The 10,800-nt window shown below is 43.2% G+C and overlaps 1 protein-coding gene across 2 annotated transcripts; it reads left to right on the top strand.

Moving 5' to 3' along the window:
• The first annotated feature begins 944 nt into the window (after positions 1-944).
• Positions 945-10,800, top strand: LOC111234625 (probable E3 ubiquitin-protein ligase TRIM8). 2 transcript variants are annotated; one of them, XM_022762810.1, is made up of 7 exons: positions 945-1,209; positions 1,703-2,305; positions 7,571-7,666; positions 8,386-8,619; positions 8,778-8,809; positions 9,293-9,408; positions 9,533-10,800. In XM_022762810.1, exons 2-7 carry the CDS (start codon positions 1,736-1,738, stop codon positions 10,189-10,191), a joined length of 1,707 nt encoding a protein of 568 aa, XP_022618531.1. In that variant the 5' UTR covers positions 945-1,209; positions 1,703-1,735; the 3' UTR covers positions 10,192-10,800. The 2 variants fall into 2 exon arrangements, with proteins under 2 accessions (XP_022618531.1, XP_022618524.1); XM_022762803.1 differs by having other exon boundaries at positions 945-1,213.

The following is a 10,800-nucleotide window of genomic DNA, read 5'->3' as shown; positions in this document are numbered from 1 at the left end:
CAGAAGTTCTGCAAACTTTTCCCAGCAGGTAAGTGGTCTAAAAGTCCATTGGAGTGGTTCTCCTAAAGCTGAATTACCAACCGGGCAAAGAGGGTAACTGCTGCAGGACCCCAAATGAGCCTCATGTTCACTGCATGTTACTTTGCTTCTTCTAAATTGATAGCTGAAAAGCTGTCAGGGAATTTGCACCACTCAATTACTTTATCAACTAGGACTTGATTAACTCATGTCATTTTTGCGATGTCTTTTAGGATCTGTGTTATTAATATGAATGTTTTATGATGCGCTCACATGGTGCATATTCCTAAATAAAGTTGCTTAATTGAAATGGATAGAGTAGAGAATAGAGGTTTTTATTTTTTATAGAGCAGTGTGCACCCTGGACTGAATTTACAAACCACAGGGTACAAGCACTACACTGAGGGCAGTAGGTGGGTAAACTCTTAATCTGGGATCCTCTCACAGGTTAATCCGGCCATGCTGGAGGAAAATAACCACAAATTTGAGATTTTTCACCACCCAACACGTTATCTTTTTGACAGCTTGTAACTGATTTATAAGCATTAGTAAATTATTTAACCATCAACAAAACTATATTAACTATAGATACCGCCATTAGTTATCAACCTGCTGTTTATTACTGATGACTTTATCTATACTTGTCCGCACAGAAGGAAGACACAACCTTTTTTCCGCGTGACTCAGTGATTCAGTGTTTCTCCTCCCTCTCGCGGGCCCCCGGGGAGCTTCTGTACCGGCCAGCCAGGACTCCACTTTAGTAACCACTGGTGCAAAGGATGACCGGTCACACAAGTGTCTCCTGGTCATCTACGATCTCTCCGGTAGAGTTTGCTGTGGCCGTTCGTATGCCTGCTTCCTCTGGGCTCCTCCCCCCCAGTCTGTGTATCAACTCTGTGACGGGTCACGTTATCGGAGGGGGGCAGTCGGTGTGAAAGCACTGAGCTCCCTCCCGACGAGTCACAAGCTGCCTGCGCTGCTTACGATCAAATATTAGTCAAAGAGTTGACGGGAAAGCGAAAGCAGCTGAACAACAGCCCGGGATTCGTATAAAATCCCAGCGTTGAGCGCTATGCCGGACACACCGCTGTGATCTTACCGGAGGAGCCGGATCTCATCGCGGGCTGGATGCGATAAGCTCAGAGGCATTATAGGTGCACCGGAGTCTGCCGACGACATGGGAAATAAATAGTTGGTAACGTTGCTTTTCTTCCATAAGAATACATCGAATATGTTTCAGGAGACTACTCTAATGCTTGTTTGACAATAGGCAAGAGTGTCCTCGGCTAAAAATAAGATGTCAGTGTGATATTTTATTAGACAGAGTCTCATTTCCAGTGTCGCAAGTTGTCGCTTTCAAACGCCACAGCTTGTATGTGAATTCCCCGGCGAGTATTTACGAGCCAGATATTATATTGTCATTGTTAATTCTTTCGTTATGACAGTGTGTTGTCTAAGTTTGACTGTGATTGCACTTCGTTTGACACTTTGCTGCCGCTTGAATATATGAAGAGTTAATTTTCTTGGCCCACATCTTTCTGTGCCATTTTGGGCAGGATGTAAGTAACAAGACTTTGGTAGGCTTAAAGTGTCTTTCTTTATATGTTTCTAAAGGAGCTCAGTGCAGAAAGCAGTAATCCATATTTTGAAAAAATAATAATTTTCAGTTCTGCCCTTTTTTTAGTCACAGCACATCAGTTTGGATCCAGGTGAAGTCATGGATGCAAGTTGGAAAAACTGCTTGGAAGAGGAGCTTCTGTGTCCCATTTGCCTGAATGTGTTTGATGAACCCATCCAGCTGCCATGCAAGCACAACTTCTGCAAGGGTTGCATCTCAGAGGCCTGGGCCAAAGACAATGCTGCGGTCCGATGTCCCGAGTGCAACCATGACTACAACCAGAAACCCACACTGGAGAAGAACTTCAAGCTTGCCAACATAGTCAAGCGGTTTAACGCGTTGAACACTGAGAAAGTCCCTGCTGTGCTGCAGTGTGTCCTCTGCAGGCGAGGCCCCCAGCTGCCTGTGCGGAAGGTCTGTCTGCGCTGCAAGGAGCCCTGCTGCCAAACTCATATCCAGACGCACCTACAGCAGCCGTGTGCAGCCCCGGGACACCTGTTAGTTGACGCAGAGGAGCTGAGTGCTTGGACCTGTCCCAGTCATGAGGAGTACAGGCTACTCCACTGTGAGGAAGAGCAGGTGGCTCTGTGTCCGTTCTGCTGCATCTCTCACTGCACTAACCAAAGACATACAGTCTGCGATGTGGATACACAACGCATACAAATGCAGGTAGATAAATCACACCCACACATACTCTCCTGCTCAGTAATTCACTTTAAACTGGCAACTGAAACGCGGGTGACAGTCAAAAAATGTGATAGATGCACTTTCTTTCATGGATTTTGCAAATGTTTCTCTCAGTTCACTAGTCTATAAAGGCTTCCTTTATTTGCCTCTTCCTTTAATCTCATGTGATGTGAGAGGAGTGGACAGGTGAAAAGCCACCCCTCATAGCACCCACTCCACACTGCCACACCTTCACATTAGCCACCCTGTGCCTTGGGGTAAGTGCTGTGATGCAATCTGCATCCGCCGGAAATGATAACCCCTGTGCAGTGGGGGCGGATCCACATGCAGTTTGTTTAGCTGGTTGGTTAGCTCACTTTCATCATTTGCTGACGAGGAAATGTTCTCTGGCTAGGCTGATAAATGAAATGACTGGTTTTGAGAAGGAAATGTGGTGATTTGTAGGATGTACACAAGACAGCAAGTTCATAACTTTTTGAGTTGGAAAAGTGATTCTAGTAAAATTCCCAGGGGGAGAGAGGAACAGTGATTCTGCTTGTGTTAACTTAACTGACAAGAAGTGAATAATGATCTTCCTTGGCAGGGTTGACCTCAGGATGCATGGAGGTATGCGTCTCGCTTAAGGCCAGCGTGTCATGGCTGTGTCCACCTCTGTATTTTCCTAATTTTTATACTTTATTTCAGTTCACTCTCTTTTCACAAGTCTAATCCAAGTGGCAAGGTGTAAAAAAACAACCACCCACACTGCCTTATACACAATTCTATCTGTGAAGGGGCGGTAGTGAGAATCAGATTAGTTTTAGCATCTGCCGTGTTGCGGTCTTGTTGAAACATTTGATGATCGCATTATTCCAGTCAGGAAAGTTACGGACGCATTTCTTTCCAGTGTGTAGATCACAAAGTTCTAAATTGGTAGAAGTCTTTGGTGCAAACTGTTGCTCTGGTTCAGAGCTATTATTGGGACAAAAGATGTCTGTTCAGCCCTTTCCACAGCTGCTCTCTACACACACACACACACACAGACACACACACGCACACACCCACCCATTTTTCTGTTCTTTCACAACTGTATGTTTGCAGGGTAAATGGAGTTATCCCGGAGTCAGAGTCCCTGGCTCTTCTCAGATGAACACTCTCCATGCTCGGGCCTTTAGACAGAGTGCACTCTAATATTGATAAATGTGGCAACAGCCAAAAAGTTAACTTCTTCTTGGATGCTGGGTCATTTGTTAAAGTAATTTGAGGCCAGAGAGGCTTCTCATCATCACTTACTGAGAGTTTGTTCTCCTTGACAGAGCTGTGGTCTATTTTGGTAAAAGGATTTTAAATTCCCCTGGCAGCACTCTTCTTGCTTTTTGGATAAACAAAGAGGGAAAAACCAATGTAGTTATGTTCATATCTTTGGTTGTTTTGGCTCTCAAAGGAGACTTTTACAGTAACCCTTTGCAAGGTGTGCTGGTAAATTTGGGACGTGAATGGAAGAATAATATAATAGTAATGTCGTCCCTTGAACAGGCGGAGGTGGAGCCCTCCCACACAACCTCACCCTGGTTTTCTCAGGCATCTCTGCAGGAAACCGTCGCTCCTGGAAGCTCCACCGTTAGCAATTTCTTCTATCTGGGCTGGAGTGAGTCAGTTCCCCAGAATGCTGAGGGCAGTCTATTGACATCAGACGTGGGGAATAGTTCTCAGTTGATTGTGAAAGAGGTTCTCTGTTCATTGAGCCTGAGGCTCCTCATTTAAACATGAGCTTCCTGGCAACCCGCGGGTGTCTGGATGCCTAAATAGGACAGTAGGGAAAGTGATCATTGGTGGGTTTAATCTTGATAAAGGTAGGCTTTCACGCTGCTACAGAGAGATCAGCAAGCAGACAGTTCCCTCCAGCCCCCGTATGCTATTTCAAGCACACAACAAGACGAAAAGGGAATTGAAGGGAAATATGGCAAAATGAGGAAGACATGGTTGTTGAGCAGAAGCATCTAGGCAAAGAAAAGCTGCTGCCATTATGCGAAGCCAACTCACATAAAGCAGCTCATGCAATGTTTACGATAGCAATAACCCAGAAAGTGTTCTCTCCTGTTGTACAACTGTCACACAGAAGGTATAGGTACCACTGAGCTTTTATGCTCTGTGTTAAGACAGTGATTGTTGATGTAAGTGAACTCTCTGAAAGGTTTGAAAATATTACGCACACAGCACTGGATGAAACGAGAAACACAGCTCAACTAACTAGGTACCACGTGAGTTTGCAGGGGAGAGTCAGTCACTATGGGTATTATCAGATTGTTTGGAGAGGACTGTTTAGCTGAAAGTGCCTCTTGTATAAGCAGTGTGTGGTGTGGAGATGTAGTACAGGTGTGGGATGTGACACAAGATTAAGGACGGCTGCTGATATTCAACGAGAATGTTGCTAGTCTCATGTGAGATGATGTGAAAATTTGACAGATTTCCATCATGTGCATGTCTCCAGAACATGCCACCACCTCTGCATAAAGGTATGCATGTATGCATGTTTAGCAAAACTTAATGGTGTCTACTTAGTTGTATCTTTTTAAAGCCTGACAAACACAATGAATGTCTATATGAAAACATCTGGCCTAAGTGCAACACTTACATACAGTTATTTACATACATATATTGGCAGACTTTCTCTTCCTCTTTCATTGGCACATCCACAATCATCATGTGCATGCTAGCAGAAACAACACAATGCATGGAACTGCTCACCATGACGTTCCTCGAGATGCCATGAGTAGTCAAAAATGCCACAGGGTACCCCTTTTAAGTCCAAGTGATGTAGTGATCCAAATGTAATCAAAAGCATTGTGCACCACCACAGTTTAAAACATCAAGTTTGACAACAAGTTTAAATCTGCTATTGCTCTCAGTACAACTGACAGGTCATCTAATACACAAACCAGATGATTATTCAGCCAACACACAACACTGATTTTTTTCCCTGTCAGTTACATTCCTCCAAAATAGAAATTTGACAACATACAGCTACCTTAAGGCTAATTTAAGGCAGATTTGTTGCCCCAGCACCTCTTGATCATTTTATGATGTTTGGCCTGCTTCAACAAATCAGATAAGTCCCCATCTCTTGAGCTCACATAATACAGGCCTCAGTATCACAAACAATAAAGCAAAATACTTTCTTGATCTTTTTAGTTGGATCCCCTTTAACACTGACAGTCAACACTGCAACAGCAATGCAGTGCAATTAAGGCATTTAATCAAATTAATGGAATTGTAATGTTTTCCTCTATGCACTTAAGCTGCACTGATCAATATTTTTATATTAACAATGGATCATTTCATTATGTTTAATGTGGGAGACTCGTAAGAGATGACCCCACAAAGAAATTTCAGCCGACTCTGCAGTTCCCCTCAGCTCTATGGAGCTTTTTTAGCATCTTTCAGTTAGGCTAATTGTTTTGGTTTTATGATCTTCAGGTAACTTTATTGATTTGATCCTCTCTCATCAGTGTCATTTCCAGCTGCGGCAGCCAGCCTGTATTAGAAAAAAAGATATAACCCATGTACAGTATCTGCCCATCACTAAATAGCAGACCGTCAAAGTTAGCAACTAGCTAACATTAAAGTTAGCTAGCAACAAAGTTGTAAACTAGCTAAAATGGAGTAGCGTTTAGCTGTTAAGAAGCCAGACAGGAGCTGGTAAAACAGAACTAAAAGGAGAGTGAATATTGGACTTAATGTAATCTGCTGGATGTGTAATTAGGCTAATTATTGCTAACACATTTACTAATAACTGTATAGGGCTATTATATGTTAATGTGGGGTTTACAGGTTGTTCCACTGTCCCCCAATGGCACTGAAACTCAGTTTATGCTGCTTTAACAGTGTACAAGCTCCTTTTGTTTATTATGTGCTCTTTACCTTGTTAGTGCATCTAATGTCAATAGTCCAAAGTCCATGTCACAATCCACAATCTTAAATTGTGAAACAACTGAACTGGAGGAGACAGAAGTATTCCTGCTGTTTCCCAAATGACAAAATAATCAGCAGTCTTCCTCCCTAAACAAGACAGTTTTAAAGAATATGCAAACAAACAAAAAAGACTGTAGTAACGTGTATTGGCTCGTATTTTATGTTAATCATAGTCTTTCTTATTGTTTTGTTTTCGAAACTGGATGGACTGTTGGAAGTGCTCACTGTGGTATAGTGCTTTGGCCAACCAGTTGTTCTACATAAGACTCCATGAGTGCTGTAAGCAGCTGAAGAGGCCTGTTGCTGCGATACCACAATGTAGATACCCTGAAACTCGCTCACTAGAGACCGCAGGAATGTCCTCATTCTCTCTATCTCTCTTCTGTGCTTCAAACTTTCTCTCTGTTGGTTTCAGTCTCTCTTTTTTTTGTATGTCTTTCTCAGTTTCTCTCTGTCCGTTCTTAGCACTTTGCCTTTCCTCCCGTTCCCTTTTTCTCCCATCCCACACTCATGCGGAGGGAGAGAGCAGACCCCAGCGTTGTGCACACAGACATGACAATCTGTCACTGACACAGAGGCCAACGCAAACAATGGGAGCAATGCATGTGGCAAAAAGAGAAGGCAAAGAGAGGTAGTGCGAAACCCCTGCTTTTCTTGCTCCTTCCTGCTCCCTCACATACACATTAGCTTTCACATATAAATACATACACACGGCTTTGTTTCCATGACAGCAGGTTTTCTCTTACTTGGACAGGGTGCCTTCCCCATTCAGAAATAGTTCATTAAAAAATGTACCTGCCCTCCACTGTTCCTACTTTGCTGTCAGACTGTGACTTCGACGTCGTAAACGGAGAAGGATTATGGTTACCAGTTCTTTTACTGGCCTTTGGCTCTTTTTGCACTCTGAATCAGGCCACAGAGGAAGCCAGCTATTCCCAACAATGCACTTCACTTGGTGTAGCAGGGCCCCTGATAAACTTAGAAGCAATCAGAGATGGATTTGTGCAATTCTGTTTGCCTGTGCTGGTGCTCTCCTAATGGATAAATGTATGTGGTTGTCGCTGGCAGCTGTCGTTTCCTCTGTCTAATCAGGATGGTGGAGGAGGTTGTCTTAGTGACTCATGAATAGCAGCCAGGTTTGCAGAGGTCCCAGGAAAGGCCAGAGTTTTTAAGAAACTTTCAGTGTGTGTGTGTGTGTGTGTGTGTGTGTGTGTGTGTGTGTGTGTGTGTGTATTTTTTTTCTATTGTATCTTGTTCATCTGTCTAATCCATCTCTTGTATGTCATCTCCCCACAGGCCATGCTAATGAGGCAGCAAGACAGACTGGAGGGTCGTGTTCAGAACATCGATGAGCAGCTCACCAAGCTGGAGTCAGACAAGACACTGATGAAGGTCCAGTACAACACACACATTGTGTAGACTTACAGAGACACAATTCTGAACATTATCAGTCCCTTAGTTCTTAGTCATCATGTAGGTTTGTGTTTGAATTGTGTCTACACTGTGCTGTTATGAAACCACTCTGTACCTTTGTTCGCTGTTGGAAAATGAAGAGAAAATATAATTTATTTCTAGCTTTGACTGGCTAGTGCACCAGAGCGGAAAATGCATTTTACAAATGACTTTCCTACTTTAGTTCTGAACAAGTGCATTCCGCAAAATAGAAGAAAATATATATAAAATATACTTATAAAGTAATTCAACACATGAAGCCATTAATGTGTATTGAAGTATATTTTTTTATTTTTATCCAATGTGTTTTTTTATTTTCTTTTCTTATATCTTTATGTAGTTTTGATGTTTAGCCAGGAAATTGTGGAAACAATTGGTAAAAGATGCAAAGTTGCAAAATTGGCACTCCAGCAGTTTAATGTTGCACATTTGATTGACTCACAAGAGACTGATTAAGGACAGAATGGTCAGGAAAGTGATTAATTTTCCTCAGCCACCAAAGACATTACACAACTACTTTTGTAGGTTGAGTGGTACTTTCCAGTGCTACTAAATGCATTTTGACATGTAAAACAGTTGCTGTGCCTGTATAATTTGTGTGTGAATGCATTTTGCGCACATGTTTTATAACTTGTCTCCAACCTGTCCTCTCTCCACAGGATGCTGTGTCTGAACTGAAGGAGCGTGTGAGAGCCCAGTACCAGAGGATGCATACGCTGCTAGAAGCAAACCAGGCTGAAACCATGCAGATGCTGGAAAGCACTTGCACCATGTACGTGAGGAAAAACTCCCAGCAGGTTCTGCAGCTCAACGAGAGGCGGCAGGAAGCAGAAACACTCCTGAGCTCAGTACAAACGTTCTTCCAAAGAGCGGACAGCATTAACTTCATAAAGGTAAAAAAATATATATGTATGCACCTGCCTTTCCATTTCTCCTACATGCATTCATGTCCGTACAATCACACAAACACACATCAGTTGTTGTATAGCATTCAAAGGCAGATGGTGGGTCTGAAGGACTTTTGTGTCTTATCTCATTCTGTCTTTTTCAGAATACAAAACCGTACCAGCTGCTAATAGACAGGTAAGCATTGTTATTTCTTTTCTGTTTCACTTTACTCTACATGATTGTATTTAGTATTTATCATATGTTATACAATCAGAGTGAGAGGGTACAACTCATTCTCAAAAGCTGTGAGACGGCAATTAGTATCGCGTTGTTCGGTGTTATTGATTAGTTAGATATTGTGCTCTTTTAATATTCCTGCTCTCTTTTCAAAGCTGTTCATCTCTGTAAACTAAATCGGTGACGTTTTCATTAAAAGTGTTCAATCAAATGTTCTCTTCCCAACCACAATTTACTTTTCATATACCTGTGTAATTCCTAATTTTCCTTGCATAAGAAGACACATATACTTCGCTGTTGGATGTCAGTTGACGAGCAAATTATTCTTCTAGTCTTCGAAATATAAACCCAAGTCTCAAGGTGCAGAATGCGTCTCAAGCGAGGGTGAAATTCTCTTACTGAATCTGGTCCTCATGGTTTTACGTGTGTGTTATTTTTCAGGTCAAACTCACATCTGAGTAGTGCCATCCCTCCACTCAGAGTGGGCCAGCTCAACTCTCATCATTTGCTGTCTGAACTCTCAACGAGAGAGAAGAACCTGCGAAAAATGCTGGAAGGTAAGAAAGAGAAGCAATGAATGATTCGTAAGATTGTAAGATATTTAGCAGTTTCTGGGCTATAATATGGTCAGGAGGATTAACTATTATCTGCTCCTGCCCCGCCACTACTTTCCACTCTCAGAACCGTTCAACGAGGCGCCCATTCTTGAGATTGTCCAGTCTCGCAGCAGCTCTGCTGGCTCCCAAATGGGGACGAGTTCAGGACTACAGAAGAGGAAGTACAGTATGGCCTTCCTAGGGAGTAACACAGAAAACTCCACCTCCCAGGATCCTCCACCATTGCTCTACAGCAGCAAAAAACCCTTCCTGCCTGACCAGAGTCATCGCGCTTCGTCCATGTACGCATCTGAAGGCCTCCCCCAGAATCTTCATGCTGGCCCCGGCCATAGTCGGCTCCTTGATGCTTCAGCCCATCACATGGTGGGTCTAGGCTCCAGCTCTAGCCACCACTCAGGGACCTTATTCCCCCCCTCCCACTTCCCCAGTGGAGGTGCCTCGCAACAAGCCATGTACGAAGGGAGGAAAGTACTGATGTGCACTCTGAATAACTGCTGCTGCTCCAGGGCCCCCGCTGCTCGTGCCCGGCCTCCGTACCCAGCGTCGGACTCCTTCCCCTCCATGACCTCTCAGGAGTTTCCCCCACATGCCCCGCTATCTGCAAGCCAGCCGCTGCAGCATTTTCCCATCAGGGGACTGATGGAAGCCTCACAGACAGCCAGGCACCCTGACTTCTACGGGCTGTATGGCCAGTCTTCAACCAAGCATTATGGGACCAAGTAATAAACCAGAATTAGTTTGTTCCTTTTTTATTCAGAATTGGCATCAGAATTTCCATGTTTCCTTTGTGTTACTTTCCATTTTGGTTCAGAGGTATGTTGTCAACTTTGTGTTTCCTACACGCCTTCATGATAATGTTGTTTTGACAGTTACTTGACCCTATCTTGGGAAACCAACCGCGGTTAACTTTGGTAGCCCTGTTTACTTTCTGAATCACAGTGACAGCTGTAATGCTCTAATTTGGAAACATTTTGTATTTTTTATTTATTATCTGTTTTAATTCGACTGGAAGTGCTAATGTGAATAATGTAGTCTTAAATCCATTCAAGCGGTGAACTAAGAAACAACATATCCTTCATCACAAGTCCTGACATGGGACTCCAGAGACTTCAGTGCCTAAAAAGACTGTTAACGCGCTCTTAATGTACTTGCAAGCTCCTGGCTCTTGATTATTTCCTGTTTGCGGCTGAAAGCATGCAGGGAGCCTCTCCATGCACTCCAAAGTCCATGTGGCTTTCAAAACACACTGGACTACAACTGCTTGTCAGGTTTTTCATGAATTTTTATATAAGATTATGAATAAACCAAAAACCAGTGGAAAATATTGAATAA

Source organism: Seriola dumerili, unplaced genomic scaffold (genome assembly GCF_002260705.1).
Source record: "Seriola dumerili isolate Sdu_G_001 unplaced genomic scaffold, Sdu_1.0 BDQW01000024.1, whole genome shotgun sequence".
NCBI classification, from domain to species: Eukaryota; Metazoa; Chordata; class Actinopteri; order Carangiformes; family Carangidae; genus Seriola; species Seriola dumerili.
Note: the sequence above shows the minus strand (reverse complement) of the source record. Positions and strands in the feature narration are given on the sequence as shown.